At 40.9% G+C, this 19,336-nt stretch overlaps 1 protein-coding gene and 2 long non-coding RNA genes across 3 annotated transcripts in view; all 3 read right to left on the bottom strand.

Moving 5' to 3' along the window:
- LOC115469873 (inactive phospholipase C-like protein 2) overlaps positions 1 to 19,336 on the bottom strand; it is a 144,741-nt gene that overhangs the window by 39,006 nt on the left and 86,399 nt on the right. Inside the window, 1 exon segment of the mRNA XM_030202623.1 lies at positions 1,283 to 1,486. Coding sequence (XP_030058483.1) covers positions 1,283 to 1,486 — 204 coding nt within the window.
- Positions 3,177 to 4,461, bottom strand: LOC115469888. Its single transcript, XR_003942082.1, has 2 exons — positions 3,581 to 4,461; positions 3,177 to 3,506 (listed from the first exon to the last, which is right to left on the bottom strand). It is a non-coding gene; the product is annotated as an uncharacterized LOC115469888 (long non-coding RNA).
- LOC115469881 lies at positions 7,148 to 8,432 on the bottom strand. Its single transcript, XR_003942081.1, has 2 exons — positions 7,552 to 8,432; positions 7,148 to 7,477 (listed from the first exon to the last, which is right to left on the bottom strand). It is a non-coding gene; the product is annotated as an uncharacterized LOC115469881 (long non-coding RNA).

Here is a 19,336-nt window from a genome sequence, read left to right as displayed (position 1 = left end):
TCAGGGCACAGACCGTAGAAGTCAGCCTGGCACAGGCTTTGCATCTCAATTATCAGTATTGCCATCTAATCACCATTAGGCTTGTTTGGTTCTATGCCTTCCAAACAGGATTCCTTTGTGTTTATCCCATGCATATTTTAATTCCTTTACTGTTTTCATCTCCACTACCTCCTGTGGAGCGTATTCCAGGCATCTACCACCCTCTCCATGGAAAAGTATTTCCAGATGTTATTCCTGAGTCTCTCTCCCCCCCCCCCCCCTCCCCGGCAACCTAAATTCATGTCCTCTAGTTCAGGGCTTCCCAACTTCAGTCCTGGAGTACCCCCTTGCCAATCAGGTTTTCAGGATATCCACAATGAATATGCATGAAATAGATCTGCATATAATAGAAGTAGTGTATACAAATCAAGTTCATGCATATTCATTGTGGATATCCTGAAAACCTGATTGGCAAGGGGGTACTCTAGGATTGGACTTGGGAAACATTGCTCTAGTTCATATATACATACATAACATAGTAGGTGACAGCAGAAAAAGACCTGTACGGTCTATCCAGTATGCCCAACAAGATAAACTTATATGTGCTACTTTATATGTACACCTGACCTTGATTTGTATCTATCATTCATACCTTGAATATAATGTAATTCATATCTTCTAGTCCACACCTTCAATATATAATGTATTTTTTTGATGGATTAATGATAGTGTTTTATAAAGACAGTTATAATTAATATTTGTTTTTACAAGTTAGACTAAAAGTAGGTACCTTTTCCACCTCCAAATATAAGTGCCCTGTTATAAAAAAAATCCCTATATATTAAGAAACTACTTGCTGGGCTCCAATAGTTGGGAAGTAAGGCTGACATCTAGTCTGTGTCCCCTATATGGCAAGACAGATTAGCATGGGCTGGAATGGGCTTCAACACCAACTCCAGTAGATGGAAATAAGAACAGTGCCAGGCAGACGCCTATGGTGTGTGTCACAAAATTGGCAAAGACAGATCAGAATCAAGTATAGGTATATTATACAACACTCATTTCATATGGTACAAGTGCGGGTACTGTGCAACACAGTTGGGGAGGGGAGGACATCTTAAAGTTGAATTTAGCAGGTAAAATGTGGTTACTTAACACTGTTGGATTGATAATGAATGTGACTGTTGGGCAGACTGGAGGGACAAGAGAAAAGGCATGATATTTAAGGTCTCTTACAAACAGAACTCATACATTTGTTACAAAAAGAGTTTCTGGAAACATATGTATAATGAGAGCTACTCACCAAATCATATGCTGTTATAATCTTTTTCAAAACTTCTGGAACTGTCCCTTGACATTCCATTACAGGATACTGATCATCGAGGTTCATTACCAACAAGGGTGAATTGTCAGGACCAACCAAGCGAGTTGACAGTGCTAAAATACACTGCATAATATTTGCAACAGGAGAGAGGCCACACAACTCCTTAAATGAAACTAATGCATTCTGTTGAAGAAAAACAAAGTTATGTTGCCATTTAATATTCAACTTTACATTTGAGATTTTTTTTTACTCAATTTGCATACAAATAGTTCTGTAGTTTCTGAGAACAAACTAATCTAATGCACAACAATTTATGTTTATGTTGACTAATATGTTTGTCTGCAAGTGCAGATGCAAGTTCTTTGAAAGACTCTGCAAATGACAGACCACCACATGTATCATGTCTTTAGTTTTATGAAACAATTAACACAATAAAGTCTGAATATCTTTACTGGCTTAGAATGAAGTATACTGGATTCACACTACTTTATCTCCCTTTCTGTTACTGAGATACCTACATTTGGCTTGCTTATGATAGAAATCAGATGTGATCATTTTGCATAACCTATTCTGATCTACTGGCATGAATTTACGAAAGCTATCAATTTGTTAAAGTAGGACTCTTTACTTGTAGCAGGGGTTCTCCAAGGACAGCAGGGTACAAGCCCTCACATATGACATCACCCAAATGGAGCCTGACATGGTAAAATGTTTAACAAACTCCTTAATTGGGTAGAGGTTTCTAATCAGGTAAACTGGACTTCCTATGCTGGTATCGTTATAGGAGGCCAACTCAGTTCTTTTCATAGCTTTGAAGTTGGTAAAAACCAACTCTCTAGGCAGGATACTCTGGAGACTTGCCTGCCAAAATTACTCCAAGGGCACAGTGACAGCTCATCCAGAAAGTCACAAAACATCCTGGAACATCCAAAGGACTGCAGGCCTCCTAGCCTTAACCAGGATCAGGGTTCATGACACCACAATAAGAAAGAGTAGCAAGACAGACACCACTGCTATCCAACAGTAAAATCAATGCTCATCTCACATTTGCAAAAGCATACCTGGATGAGCTCTAAGTCTTTTAGGATAATATTTTTTGGGCAGATGAGTCAAAAGTGGAAGTGTTTGGATAACAGTTCCTATTATGTCTGGCATAGAGCAAGTACAGCATTCCACAGTAAGAATGTCATACCAACAGTTAAATATGGTGGTGATAGTGTGATGGTATGGGGATGCTTTGCTGCTTCAAGACTTGGAAAAACTGCCATTACTGAACGAACCATGAATACTGACTAAACTATACCAGAAACTTCTTAAGGAGCATACCCAGTCATGAGCTGAAGCTAAAACATAATTGTGTAATGCAGCAAAACAATGATCCAAAATTAGAGCTGTACATCAATTAAAATTTTTAATTGCATAATTATTCGTATAAAGTGCCGCCTCACATTTCCTCCTGTACAGTGCAAAATAAAAACAGCAGAAGTAAATTTTCAACACTGACATATTTCAATTACTAAACTAAAAATAAAATAATTTTCTTTCCTTTGTTGTCTGGTGATTTTATCTTTCTGATCTAATCATACAATATACTCAACAACTATTGCATTTATTTTTATCTTTATTACATCAATTAATCTCATAAACCTAACAATTATTGTCTAAAATCCCCATATATCTATCATTCATTCAGTCATCCATTCACTCTAATTCACATTTATAAAACTAATATCAAAATATCAAACTCTATAACAATATAACAATAGAACACCCGGAATAATAGAATCACTTATGATCTTATAACAAAAATGTTGCTTTCAATAGCAATATTGGTGTAAAACTTGTAAATTATACTGACATTCAAAAACATTTCTTCTTCATTACGATCCTCTCTTAATCTATTGGTAACCTGCTGTAAACTTTCTGTTGCCCTGTGGCAATTAGTCCATTGATTAAGTCAATTGTCCATCACAGCAGGTTAAAACAAAAGGTTACATTCCATCGTAACCCACAACTGATAACTCTGTGCTGTGGTATTGAATGACAGTAGTTCCATTCACCGTGACTCCATACTTCACGGGACTTTTCCTTGAATTTCAAACTGCTTCACTGCAGCAGTCCTCTCATTTGTGTGCTAAAACAGTTGTACACAGACCCTACACGATCGTGTTTCGCAAATTTTGCGTCTTCAGGGGTCAATAATCTATGTAAACAACAATAATAACATACATTTGTATTTCACAAACAATATTACAATCCAATATTATAAACTCTTACCGGCTCTACAGGTGGCCAAGCATTCACAATCCTGGATGTGCTGGTGGTAACGCCTCAAAAGACGCCCACACATGCGCATACCAAGGCTTCAAGGAGACTGAGTTTAAATACCCTCTCTCCAATTTAACAATCCTGGATGTGTCAAAAACAACGCCTCAAAAGACGCTGACACATGCGCATACCAAAGCTTCAAAGGAACTAACTTTAAATACCCTCTCACAAGTTTAACCACTCTACTTCTTTATTTAACCCATAAGGGCTTACAGTGTTCCAGAGGTAAATTAGCCTTTGTTCTTTACGCAATAGCATGCGAGGCACATTACCTCCTCTTTCAAAACTAATTTGACTCAAAACTACAAAGCGAAGATCCTGAACTTCATGTTTGACATCCACCCAATGTGAAACCAAAGGGGCTTCCATTCGTTTAGTACGGAGATTACTAAGGTGCTGTGCTATCCTAACTTTAATCTTTTTAGTAGTCAATCCAATGTACCATAGTTCACAAGGACATTTTATGCCATACACACAATTTGTAGTATTGCAGTCAGTGTGAGCCTGCAAACGATATATTTTCTCTGAATGAGGAACATTCACTTCATTAACTTGCATGGCATACCTGCAATATACACACCGATCGCACCTCCCATGGCCAAATTCCTCATGTCTTACATTACATGCAGTGTTATGCCTTGCCAGTTGTTCACCTAAATTTCTACCTCGAGAGAATGCAAACCGAGGAAATTGCTGAAAAACTTTATGTATACCTAATATAGACCAATGACGTTTCATAATTTGTATAATTTGACTAGATGACTTAGTGTAAGGTAACACACAAGTCAACGGATCTTTTTTTATAGATCTATATTTCTGGTTATCATATGATGGATGCCATTCATTGTGATTGTTGAATGCTCTCTTAGCCGCTTTTTTTAAAATTCTGTCAGGATATCCTCTATGTTGAAAACGTGAAATCATTTGAAAAGCTTGATAAGTGTATTCTTCACGAGAACTGCACAACCTACGGACTCGAAGCAGTTGACTCGATGGTATACTGTTTTTTAACCCAGAAGGGTGATGGCTACGATAATGTAGTATTGTATTACGATCAGTTTCCTTACGGTAAATCTTAGTAATAAATCTACCGTCATACCATTGGATATTTACATCCAAAAAATTCACCTCTCGACGACCGATACAATGTACAAATTTTATATGAGGGCTCACTGTATTCAAAATTTCCAACAGTTTCAATAAATTATCTTCTGTCCCTTGCCATATTACCAGAATGTCATCTATATATCGTAGCCATTTAACAACACCCTCAAAATGTTGATTGGTATATATATACTGCTTCTCTAACTGGTCCATATACAAGCATGCAATAGTGGGGGCTACTGTGGCACCCATCGCAACTCCTTTTATTTGATGAAAAACGTTTTCTTTGAACTTGAAAAAATTGTGATAAATGACTAACTCAGCTATATTGCCAAGTAAAGTTATTAATTGATTGGATAACTCCAAAGTTTCCAATAATCCCTTAATCATAATCACAGCTTCCCTTTGCGGGATATTTGTATATAATGCAGTAACATCTAGTGTTACCAAGCATACCTCTGCATTAGCATCAATTTTTACATCTTGCAAAATATTAAGCAGGTGATCTGAGTCTCTCACAAAAGAAGTTATGGACTTTAAACAAGGTTGCAAATGAAAATCCAAAAATTGAGAGAGCGGTTCAAACAGTGATTCACATCCAGAAACAATGGGACGGCCAGGAGGTTTTTCCAAACTCTTATGTATTTTTGGGGTGAAGTAAATTATAGGTATTTTTGGAAATTGTCTGAACAAGTATCGAAATATTTGAATAGAAATAACACCTTTTTCACAAGCTTCCTTTAACAGCTCATACACCCTCGATTGATACTGGGTGGTAGGATCTTCCTGTAACGGGCTGTAAAATGTTAGATCATTTAACTGAGTGAATGCTTCTTGTTCATACTTCGATCTATCTTGTACCACAACTCCACCCCCTTTATCAGCCCTCAAGATTATAATATTTTCGTCCCTCTGTAAATCTTCAACTGCTTGACGCTGCAAAACTGTCAGATTACCATACTGTTTCCCCAAGGTTGCTTCTAATTTCTCAAGATCATGTAATACCCATTGCTGAAACGTAGCAATGGCTGAATCTATAGGACCATGAGGAAGCCATGTAGAGGGCAACCGGTGTGTTTGCAAAAAGGATTTAGATTGACTAAGTGAACTATCAGATTCGATGGTATCATTCTCTCCAAAAAATAATTTCAAACGTAGTTTTCTAAAAAACTTATGTAAATTAATGCGAATATCAAACGCATTATGAAACTGAGTAGGAACAAATGTAAGCCCCAAACTTAAAATTTGATATTGAATAGGGCTCAAACACTTCGATGATAGGTTAAACACTATCAATGAATCTTTCTGCCCTGTCGTTTGGGACGTACTGTGGGCTGTGTATTCATTTCTGCTGTTTGTTGTCCTGTTAAAATAGTCGTTTTTAAAGATGTATCAGTGTGACTACCAAAATTGCCCATTGTACTACTCTCATTCCCATGTTCTTCTCCTGATGAGTCACTAGAAGAGTTAATAAATGTGACTCGCTTACCTTTTTTATTTCGTCTAGATTTTCTACTTTGATTCATCCATGGATAGATGAAACCCTTTGTGTAATCTAACTCATCTCTCTTGTATTTGGATATTTTTTGAGATCTAATTTCTATTCGATATTTCTCAATCACTTGCATATGCTCCTTATATTTAACTTCATAATTTTCTACTGATGACATATTCTTTAGCTCATTCAATTTACTGTTTAATTCACAAGTATTATCATCTACTAACTTGTTTAATTTGTCAATTGTAATGAGCATTAAATCTAAAGAACATCTTGAAATTATATCGTTCCACCTTTTCACATAGTCAGAATCTTCTAGGAATCTCGGCTCTTTATATAGCTGTAGACCCCTAGGAATACGTAAAGCCCGACAATATTCTATTAATGTCATAGCATGAAATTCTGATCTAACTATGTATTTATGTAGTCTCAAAATATCTACCCAATCTAAATGAATGGGGCCATTTGCTGAATCAAATAACCGCATTCCACCCAATAAATTGGAAATAGTCTCCTCTGAAAACCCCGACTGCGAATCCCAACCACCCGTAGCCATTTTACCCACAATATGTATCTCACAATGTTGTCTAAGGTATCATTCAATAAATAGTTGTACTAAATTCATACAATATACTCAACAACTATTGCATTTATTTTTATCTTTATTACATCAATTAATCTCATAAACCTAACAATTATTGTCTAAAATCCCCATATATCTATCATTCATTCAGTCATCCATTCACTCTAATTCACATTTATAAAACTAATATCAAAATATCAAACTCTATAACAATATAACAATAGAACACCCGGAATAATAGAATCACTTATGATCTTATAACAAAAATGTTGCTTTCAATAGCAATATTGGTGTAAAACTTGTAAATTATACTGACATTCAAAAACATTTCTTCTTCATTACGATCCTCTCTTAATCTATTGGTAACCTGCTGTAAACTTTCTGTTGCCCTGTGGCAATTAGTCCATTGATTAAGTCAATTGTCCATCACAGCAGGTTAAAACAAAAGGTTACATTCCATCGTAACCCACAACTGATAACTCTGTGCTGTGGTATTGAATGACAGTAGTTCCATTCACCGTGACTCCATACTTCACGGGACTTTTCCTTGAATTTCAAACTGCTTCACTGCAGCAGTCCTCTCATTTGTGTGCTAAAACAGTTGTACACAGACCCTACACGATCGTGTTTCGCAAATTTTGCGTCTTCAGGGGTCAATAATCTATGTAAACAACAATAATAACATACATTTGTATTTCACAAACAATATTACAATCCAATATTATAAACTCTTACCGGCTCTACAGGTGGCCAAGCATTCACAATCCTGGATGTGCTGGTGGTAACGCCTCAAAAGACGCCCACACATGCGCATACCAAGGCTTCAAGGAGACTGAGTTTAAATACCCTCTCTCCAATTTAACAATCCTGGATGTGTCAAAAACAACGCCTCAAAAGACGCTGACACATGCGCATACCAAAGCTTCAAAGGAACTAACTTTAAATACCCTCTCACAAGTTTAACCACTCTACTTCTTTATTTAACCCATAAGGGCTTACAGTGTTCCAGAGGTAAATTAGCCTTTGTTCTTTACGCAATAGCATGCGAGGCACATTACCTCCTCTTTCAAAACTAATTTGACTCAAAACTACAAAGCGAAGATCCTGAACTTCATGTTTGACATCCACCCAATGTGAAACCAAAGGGGCTTCCATTCGTTTAGTACGGAGATTACTAAGGTGCTGTGCTATCCTAACTTTAATCTTTTTAGTAGTCAATCCAATGTACCATAGTTCACAAGGACATTTTATGCCATACACACAATTTGTAGTATTGCAGTCAGTGTGAGCCTGCAAACGATATATTTTCTCTGAATGAGGAACATTCACTTCATTAACTTGCATGGCATACCTGCAATATACACACCGATCGCACCTCCCATGGCCAAATTCCTCATGTCTTACATTACATGCAGTGTTATGCCTTGCCAGTTGTTCACCTAAATTTCTACCTCGAGAGAATGCAAACCGAGGAAATTGCTGAAAAACTTTATGTATACCTAATATAGACCAATGACGTTTCATAATTTGTATAATTTGACTAGATGACTTAGTGTAAGGTAACACACAAGTCAACGGATCTTTTTTTATAGATCTATATTTCTGGTTATCATATGATGGATGCCATTCATTGTGATTGTTGAATGCTCTCTTAGCCGCTTTTTTTAAAATTCTGTCAGGATATCCTCTATGTTGAAAACGTGAAATCATTTGAAAAGCTTGATAAGTGTATTCTTCACGAGAACTGCACAACCTACGGACTCGAAGCAGTTGACTCGATGGTATACTGTTTTTTAACCCAGAAGGGTGATGGCTACGATAATGTAGTATTGTATTACGATCAGTTTCCTTACGGTAAATCTTAGTAATAAATCTACCGTCATACCATTGGATATTTACATCCAAAAAATTCACCTCTCGACGACCGATACAATGTACAAATTTTATATGAGGGCTCACTGTATTCAAAATTTCCAACAGTTTCAATAAATTATCTTCTGTCCCTTGCCATATTACCAGAATGTCATCTATATATCGTAGCCATTTAACAACACCCTCAAAATGTTGATTGGTATATATATACTGCTTCTCTAACTGGTCCATATACAAGCATGCAATAGTGGGGGCTACTGTGGCACCCATCGCAACTCCTTTTATTTGATGAAAAACGTTTTCTTTGAACTTGAAAAAATTGTGATAAATGACTAACTCAGCTATATTGCCAAGTAAAGTTATTAATTGATTGGATAACTCCAAAGTTTCCAATAATCCCTTAATCATAATCACAGCTTCCCTTTGCGGGATATTTGTATATAATGCAGTAACATCTAGTGTTACCAAGCATACCTCTGCATTAGCATCAATTTTTACATCTTGCAAAATATTAAGCAGGTGATCTGAGTCTCTCACAAAAGAAGTTATGGACTTTAAACAAGGTTGCAAATGAAAATCCAAAAATTGAGAGAGCGGTTCAAACAGTGATTCACATCCAGAAACAATGGGACGGCCAGGAGGTTTTTCCAAACTCTTATGTATTTTTGGGGTGAAGTAAATTATAGGTATTTTTGGAAATTGTCTGAACAAGTATCGAAATATTTGAATAGAAATAACACCTTTTTCACAAGCTTCCTTTAACAGCTCATACACCCTCGATTGATACTGGGTGGTAGGATCTTCCTGTAACGGGCTGTAAAATGTTAGATCATTTAACTGAGTGAATGCTTCTTGTTCATACTTCGATCTATCTTGTACCACAACTCCACCCCCTTTATCAGCCCTCAAGATTATAATATTTTCGTCCCTCTGTAAATCTTCAACTGCTTGACGCTGCAAAACTGTCAGATTACCATACTGTTTCCCCAAGGTTGCTTCTAATTTCTCAAGATCATGTAATACCCATTGCTGAAACGTAGCAATGGCTGAATCTATAGGACCATGAGGAAGCCATGTAGAGGGCAACCGGTGTGTTTGCAAAAAGGATTTAGATTGACTAAGTGAACTATCAGATTCGATGGTATCATTCTCTCCAAAAAATAATTTCAAACGTAGTTTTCTAAAAAACTTATGTAAATTAATGCGAATATCAAACGCATTATGAAACTGAGTAGGAACAAATGTAAGCCCCAAACTTAAAATTTGATATTGAATAGGGCTCAAACACTTCGATGATAGGTTAAACACTATCAATGAATCTTTCTGCCCTGTCGTTTGGGACGTACTGTGGGCTGTGTATTCATTTCTGCTGTTTGTTGTCCTGTTAAAATATCTAATCATAAATTGATAATGTGTGCCTTGGGCAGACTGGATGGATTGTTTGGGTCTTTATCTGCCATCATTTACTATGTTACTACGTAATCATCTCATTCCCTGTGCTACCAGCACAGTTCTGTGCTCTGAACCCCATTTCTAGGGCCTTCTGTCTATTCACTATTCCTTTTTTTCTCCTCATTCACTTTCTGCCCTATATCCATCTTTCAAATTCAACTTTCTTCCATTTTTTTCCTCCTTCTTAAATCTATCTAGTTTCTATCTCTTCTCTCCCCTTGCCCTCCTTTCCAGGGGTACCATCTCCTCCAGTCTCTCTTCTTTCCCCTTGCTCTCCTCTCCAGGGGCACCATTTCTTTCAGTCTCTCTTCTTTCCCCTTGCTCTCCTCTCCAGGGGCACCATTTCTTTCAGTCTCTCTTATTTACCCTTGACCTCCTCTCCAGGGGCACAATTTCTTTCAGAAGGCCTCTGCAAGGGCTCAAAGGGGGCTCCTTGTAATGCCCCAAGCACTAAGGAGAGGTTCCAGGCCGGACATGGCCTATGCAATGGAGGATGCAGATGAAGCACCTCCCACAAAAACCGAACCACATCCAGATGAACAGCCAGGGACGAACCCGATACCCGGCACCGAAAACGGGCCAGAGCCACAACCTGCACCCAAAGAGAATTATAGGCCAATCCTGTCTGTAACTAGTCTTGCAAGAAAGCCAACAGCTGGGAAACAGACACCTGCAAAGGAGAGCAAGCACGAGCTTCACACCACACAACAAAAGTACGCCAAACTCAGGCGTATGCCATAGAGGTAGAATGTTTGCAAGCCTGCAACAAGGTAGCTATCTCCACATCCAAATAGCCTTTCTTCTTCAAATGCGCCTGCTCAACAGCCAGGCCATAAGACCAAAGCGGTAGAGAGCCTCTATCTGAACCGGTCCCTGATGAAGAAGACCGGGGTGGACCGGACGTTGAAAAGGCAGCTCCACGCGAAGTCGAACTAGGTCTGTATACCAAGGGTGTCGCAGCCAATCAGGAGCCACTAGAATGATCTGTCCTGGGTGCTGCCCAATCCTGAGCAGTACCCGGACGATCAATGGCCACGGAGAAAAAGACATACAGAACAGCCAACTCAGGCTAGGGCTGGAGAAGCACGTTCAGGTCGGAGGAGCCGGACTCCTTCCTTCTGCTGAAGAAGGCAAACACCTTGGCATTTGCCCAGGTCACCATCAAATCCATCGTTGGAGTGTCCCATCTCCGGCAGATCTGACGAAATGCCTCTGTGGACAGCTCCAATTCCGCAGGCTCCAGTGAGTGACAGCTGAGAATATCTGCTTGCACATTGCTGTGTCCCGCAATGTGTGCTGCTGACAGACCGTGAAGGAGGGCTTCTGCCCACACCAGAAGGTGACTTGTCTCGGCAGCAGGAGCTCAACTCTGGGTGCTGCCTTGACCACTGATGTAAGCCACCACCATCATGTTGTCTGAAAACACTCAGACCACCTTGTCTGTCAGCAGATCTTGAAATGCCCTTAAGGGGTTCAGGACCACACGCAGCTCCAACTGATTGATTGGCTAAGCTGTTTCCATCGCGGTCCAAAGTCCCCTGAGCATAGCGGTTGAGGCAATGAGACCCCAACCTGTCAGGCTGGCATCCGTCACTACAACCACCCACTGCAGTGGAGCAAGAGGCATCCCTTCAACAAGCTGTGTTCACGAAGCCACCAGGTTATACTGTGCCAGGCCTGAGGCAACCACGGAAGACGGAACCGATAATCCAGGGAGACCGGTGACCACAAGCTCAGCAGCGAGGACTGTACAGGTCGCATGTGCGACCTCGCCCACAATACTACCTCCAGGGTCGCAGCCATGGAGCCCAACACTTGAATGTAGTCCCAGGCCCGGGGACTCCACAACCGCAGAAGGTTGGAAATCAGAGTGAAGCTTGACCCTCCACTCCTCCGGCAAGAATACCCGGTCCAGAGCAGTGTCAAAGCAAGCTCCCAGGTAATCCAAAGATTGAGAAGGAACCAGGTGGCTCTTTGCAAGGTTGATGACCCATCCCAAAGACTGCAGTAGAGCAGTTACCTGGTTGGTGGCCCTGTGACGTTCCTGAATCAAATCCACTCGAATCAACAGTCATCCAGGTAGGGCTGAACTCCGATTCCTTCCTTCCATAGAAAGGTACTACTACCATCATAACCTTGGAAAAAGTGCAGGGGGCAGTAGACAGGCCAAAGGGGAGCTCTCAAAACTGGAAGTGTCGCCCCAAAACACATGAATCGATGATATGGAGGCCAAATAGGAATCCTCCTTGAGATCCAATGCTGTGAAAAACTCCCCCAACTGCACAGCCACAGCGACGGACCACAGGGTTTCCATGCAAAAATGCCTAACCCTCAAGAACTGGTTGACTTTGCAAAGGTCGAGGATAGGGCGAAAGGCTTCCCCTTTCAAGGGCATTATGAAATAAATGTAATACCGCCCCACACGTGCCTCGAGAAGTGGAAGTGGGACCACTGCCCTCAAGGTCCAACAAGGAATGTAGTGTCGCTTCGACTGCCACCATTTTTGAGGCAGTAGCACAGCAGAATTCCAAAAATACATTGCCTACGGGCAAAGCAAACTCTAGCTTCTAGCTGTCTCGATAATATCCAGAAACCATTGGTCTGAAGTGACTTCGGCCCACTCCTCGTAGAAGAGAGTCAGCCGACCCCTGATCCTGTGTGCACTGAAGAGTGGACCAAACCCCCCATCATTGGGAAGAGCACTCTGCACCTTATGGACGTGTAGAAGAAGGTACGGGGTGTTTATTCCCTCGAAAGAAAGAATGCTGCTGAAAGCAGGGAGTGCTGAAAGGAGATACCAGCAAAACCTGGATGTTAACAGCACACCTCCCGCAGAAGAGGTCGCAGACTCGGCCCTTGGTGTAGATCTCAATTTGTCTTCTGGAAGACGTTGACCCTTGGTGTCTCCCAAATCTTTCACAATCTTATCCAAATCTTCACCGAAAGGGAGCATACCCCAAACGGCAACCAAGTGAGCCACTGCTTGGATGCCAAATCCACCACCCAATGGCACAGTCACAATAACCGACGAGCAGAAACATCCAATGCTATCTGTTTGGCTGAAGTCTGAACCAGGTCATAAAGAGAGTCATCTAAATAAGCCAAACTGGCCTCCATGTGGGGTACAACAGATCAGGATCCTGCTCCAGAAGCTGCGGAAGCCAACTAAGGCATGCCCTGACCACATATGAACTACAGATCGAAGCCTGGGGAGCCAGCACAGATACCTCAAAGGTATACTTAATAGAAGCCTCCAGGCATTGGTCATGCATATCCTTAAGTGCTATTCTCCCTTCCACTGCTAGTGTGGTCTTCTTGGTAACTGCCATGAGCAGAGCATTGACAGTAGGAAGGACAAACTTGTCTGCCTGGTCTACGACCACCGGATAAAGGCGAGCCATCGCCTTGGATACCTTGAGGGTCCCCTCAGGATCCGACCACTGGGACTAAGGCAGAGCCCTCTTTAACAAATAACCCTGATGCAGCAGTAAAATAAACTCTGGGGAAAACCCCTCCCCAGGGTTCACAACACCTGTGGAGGTCCCAAGAGCCACTTGGACAGCCGAAGAGGAAGGCTCTGTAGCGATATTGGGAATGGTATGGGATTTGCGTTCCAAGACATATGAGCAGAGACTTGCTGACCTGAACATGTATACCCTGGAGGAAAGGAGGAACAGGGGTGATATGATACAGACGTTCAAATACTTGAAAGGTATTAATCTGCAAACAAATCTTTTCCGGAGATGGGAAGGCGGTAGAACGAGAGGACATGAAACGAGATTGAAGGGGGACAGACTCAGGAAAGATGTCAGGAAGTATTTTTTCACAGAGAGGGTGGTGGATGCTTGGAATGCCCTCCCGCGGGAGGTGGTGGAGATGAAAATGGTAACGGAATTCAAACATGCGTGGGATATGCATAAAGGAATCCTGTGCAGTAGGAATGGATCCTCAGAAGCTTAGCAGAAATTGGATGGCGGAGCAGGTGGGGGAAGAGGGGTTGGTGGTTGGGAGGCGAGGATAGTGGAAGGCAGACTTATACGGTCTGTGCCAGTGCCGATGATGGGAGGCAGGACTGGTGGCTGGGAGGCGGGAAATACTGCTGGGCAGACTTGTACGGTCTGTGCCCTGAAAAAGGCAGGTACAAATCAAGGTAGACCCGGGGAAAGCCACTGTTTACCCCTGGGGGCAGGTAGCATGTAATCTTGCTACTTTTTGGGATTCTGCTAGATACCTGTGACTTGGCTTGGCCACTGCTATAAGACCTTTGGTCCAACCCAGTATGGCAATTTTTTCTTTTATATCTAGGCCTAGAGATCACTCGGGGGGGGGGGGGGGGGGGGAATTCTTTAAATGGCACCCAAAGACAACCGCTGTTAAGATCCATGCCAAGCACTAAATCTATAAAGGCCACTTCACACTAAACAATCTTTAGAGAACAGCATCCATCTTTGATGTGAGGACTTATGCCTCCCGAAACCTGGTATAAAATGCTGGCCCCTCCCCTGGACATGCAAACAAGACAATTTAAGGGCAGAGTGTTATAGAATAACACATAAGTCCTAATTAGTGCCAGTTAATGTCAATAATTAATGACTAGTTTGTGCACCGATATGGAATCTGTGCCCAAATCTGGGCAACTATAGAATTCAGGGGTCTCTGCAAAGTGATGGGAACCAGAAATAAGACCTTTCAGGTTAAATAGTTCAACTCAGAAAGATCCAATGGCTGAATGGGAGCTTTGATCAGCTTGGCCACATCATGCTGAGGTCTCAAAACACAGCAGAAGGCATGATGCGAGTACAGAAGCAAGCCTTGCATAAATTGAATTTAGGCTCTAGAGAAGTGGGTTTACCTTCCAGCTGGTGATGGTAAGCACCAGTTGCACCAAGATGGAGCTCATTAAATTGGTATTTAACCTGAAATGTAGAAAGCAGTTTTTGAGTGGGATAGAAAAAAATGGGATGGGGCTTTCAGTTACTGTTGCATCCCTACCTTGTTCTTCTGGCAGCGGCCATATTGGCAGGATCATCTGAGCAGCAACCATTTTGGGACGATCATCTGAGGGGCAGCCATCTTGGAAGGATCATTTGAGGAGCAGCCATCTTAGGTAGCTCATCAAGGAGGCAGCCATTTTGAATGTCTTTTGGGTGTGCCCTATGAGATCTCTCGCCTCTCAGCTGAGACCAGGATCCTCTGATTGGAGGCCTATTTAAGAGCTGGCCTGGGACACCAACTTTGCTTCAGCTTCTATCTTGTTAGAGGTTTGGTGCTTGTATCGTGTGCTTCACTACTACTCGTCTGCTTTACCTGCCTTGACCTTTGGACCGCTCCTGACTACCCGCTGTTTTGCTGCCTGCCTTGACCTTTGGACCGAACCTGACTACCCGCTGTATCGCTGCCTGCCTTGACCTTTGGACTGGACCTGATTACCCGCTGTGTTGCTGCCTGCCTTGACCCTTGGACCGTACCTGATTACCCACTGTAGTGCTGCCTGCCTTCATCTCTGGACTGTACCTGCTTACCCACCAAGTTACACCCGCTCTTACCACTAGCCAGATCAGTGGCTGCCCAACCACGTCCAGATCCCGAAGTCCTGGTAGCCACCTGCACCTGGGGGCTCAACTCCTGGGGAACGGTGGTCGCTTCCCAGGTGAAGCTAGGGGTTGTCCGGCTGCCTGACCGAGTGTGGCACTGCTCTTCATCCATCGTGCTCAGTCGTGGCACAAGGGCTCACTACCCAGTCCTAACAGTTGTATCATACGGCAAAAAAAAAAATCTTCCATCTAAAATTATAGGACCTTCTTGTAGAGTCTGTCCTGGAAGCCCAAGGTATTTCATCAGAGATATTCTCGGGTAGAATCAGTAAACTCAATGTTATCTTTTCAAAATCTAAGCCGTGAGGGCCAGAAACTTGATGCTGGGATAAAACAGAGTTCTCAATTCTGCATGATTAGAATTAGGGGAAACCATAACCAGATTAATTCCTTGATGGATAACTCCCAGAGAAGGGAAACCATACCTGCCTCAGCTAATAAGGATATTGTTCCTCATTGCCCTACGAATTTTAGAAGACTCCATGCAACCAAATGTATTGGTAGATACATGTAGAGAATCCCCCCCCCCCCCCCAAAAAAAAAAAAATCAATGAAGAAGGCATCCGAGGCAAAGTTAACAGTGACCTTACCCTCTAACAGAACTCAGTAACTTTCTTATTCAGAGAGCACATACACACAAACACACGCACACACACAAATTACTGAAGATGCCTCCCACTTGCAAACTAATCTCATTTGCTACTCCTTCATCCAGGATCTATTCATGTGGGACCTGACTCAGATTGATTGCTAAGATATTGTCCTTGCCTTCTAGGAAGACAGCCATGAGACTTACTCCATAGGGGATAGTCCAATGCCACAACCTGTCAATTTTCCCAAACACAAGAGGTACGGACCCAGTTCAGTTCCTTCCTACTTGTTCACGCACAAAAAGAAATAAAAAAGTAATCTGATTGTCTATCAAGATTAGGATGGTTTTATTAGACAGCAAACTTCTAAAAGCCTTTAGAGCACTCAAATAATTCAGAATTCTAGGAAATTTATCTGATAAAACGTTTCCTGAGCAGACATGGGCTCTGGATACAGAGTGTACTCTACATGGGCTTCTCAGCACAACCTAGAACACATCTGTGTTAAGTCCAATGAATTTGGAAGGAGATGATTCTGGATAAATCCAGCCAAAAGGATAGCATTCTTGAGCTACTGGTTGACCTGGATGATGTTTTATAAGATTAGTGGCCTGAATCAACTGAGAGCATAATGTTTAATGGTCTGGTCTCATACCAGGACGTGGCAAGGGAGCAGCAAATTGTTGAGCAAACTCCCAAATATTAACACATCCTGTACTGATATTTATTGACTCTTGTGAATTTTTCCCACAAGAGTCACCAAAGTGATGATCCTATCAGAGAGAGAAAGGCTTTTACCTAATCCATGTCTAGCAGAGCTTCAGTGAATTCCAATTAAATTGAAGGAAACAAGTGGGATTGCTGGCCACATCCACTCATGTGCTATTTTCATTATGAGGGCCTTGAATCATATCCCTAGCTTCCCAGAAGACTGTCAGATTGTCACTATATAGAATGCCTGAGTTAGGCATATAGGGGAAGATTCTATATATGGCACCTGAAAAATCTGTATGGAAAAAAAATATGCCTATGTGTATTCCATAAAGTACGTCTACATTTTATATTATAGGCTTAAATTTCCACACAGTATATATAGAATAACGCTGACTGCCTCTCCACGCGACCAAATGTAGTCATGGCCATTTACGTGAAGTAAAACTTGGTGTAAATACCAGTACCAATTATGCATGGAGCAGGCATATTCTATAAATGTGCATATAGTTTTTCAGAATGCCCACAACATGCCCATTTCCCTGCCCATAGCCATGCTCCTTTTTGGATGCGTGCATAAGAATTTAAGTTCAGTGCATTATAGAATACGCATAAAGAATTATGCGCATAAATTCTAATTATTGCCCATAAATGCTCATAACTGCTTGTTAAACACTGTTACCAACGCTGATTGGTTTGTTAAGCAAATTAAGTTATGCACGTTGTTATAGCTTGGATTTCGGAATGGAATGCTGGGGGTGATATATAGAATCCAGGGGATATTCCTTATTGCTCTTGGAATCTGATCCAGTGCTATTCATGCTTTCTTTGTCCAATTTTCCTTTATCCGAATCATGAAGTTGTTAAAGTCAACCATATAACCTTGTGCATGAGGAATGTTTACCAAAAAATGTCATGAATAATATTTGTCATACAATATAGAGTACATAAAGTTCTAAAAAGAAAAAAAAACTCCAGTCAACTAATAGGATAAAAGTCCATAACAGACATTTTCTAGAAGAAACTAGAAATTACTGGGGTCTACTTTTAGTGCAAGCAGAAAGCTTTGAAGTGGCAAAGGTCTCAACATAAAGCCTGGCAACTACTCATCCAAAAGTACAATTTAGAATCAATGCCAGGACCAAAGACCTCATTCACATATCAAAGCTCAAATTATTCAACGATAAACATTTTCATTCACCACCGTTTTTTCAAACTGAACAAAAGTTTCATACCCCTCCTTTTCTTCTGGAGATGCTAACTGTATTAGACAGAGATAAAGGACTTTTCCCACATCAAACAATACAAACTGAGAAGTACGCTTAAAAAAAAAAAAAAAAGACCCACACAAAGATATCACTACTTCACCATGAAGAAAGCCACAGTAAGCTGCCTGAAACATCACAAGGGTCAATTTGACTTCTTCAATTTTTCTAGGTTTGAACACTTACATCTTGGAAAGTACAAAGTTAGCCCCCTGAAACTTACATGCTATGTAAAACACTAATGAGCATGAAGTGTCACAGATGCACAAAATTATTCACCCAAATTAAAGGTAAAGAATTTAATTTTGTTAGGGATCACAATGACCTTTGTAGTAGATCTTATGTTGAAAGAATATCTTGATGCTATGAGTCTGACCACATAATTCTCAGTCGGTTATCTGGTGGGGTATGCAATAGATGTACTGTAGTTTGTGTCCCTTTTGACTTCAGTGAGTGCCTGAAGTCATATTGGACCAAAGGTTTCTATAAAGTTTTAGCCTTAAGAAGGTTCTCTCAGACACAGGAGTGCTGGCTATATTCTCCTGGACTAAAGGAAAAGAAGGTAAAGTCCCTGCAGAAACACAAATGAATTAAAATAGTGGTGACAACCAAGAGGAGGAAACAACAAACTTCTCAGGGGACCACCTTGATTCAAATATTTATTGTAATGTCCAATAGAAATTGATGATGACCTGACACTGCATACACCACTTGAATTAGGGGTCCACACACTGCATAAGACACATAAACAATGAAAATGGCAATAATTAAATAATAAACAAAATACTTACATTATGGTGACAAACTGACCATAAACAAATACAAAACTAAGAATTACAAATCAATGTGTCACATGAAATCATTCGTAGGGCACATATAAAAGCATATGTGATAATACAACCCGTGAAATGCCAGATACTATACACTTTATGGTTCACAGGATACTCTCAAGCTGTAATAAGAAAAACACAAAATATGTAACTTCAAATATTCATGAATCCATTTCTCAGATGTACAATAAAAGGTAAAAATCTCT

Source organism: Microcaecilia unicolor, chromosome 1 (assembly GCF_901765095.1).
Source record: "Microcaecilia unicolor chromosome 1, aMicUni1.1, whole genome shotgun sequence".
Classification (NCBI taxonomy): Eukaryota; Metazoa; Chordata; class Amphibia; order Gymnophiona; family Siphonopidae; genus Microcaecilia; species Microcaecilia unicolor.
The sequence above is the reverse complement of the archived record's forward strand: the minus strand, read 5'-3'. Positions and strand labels throughout refer to the sequence as shown.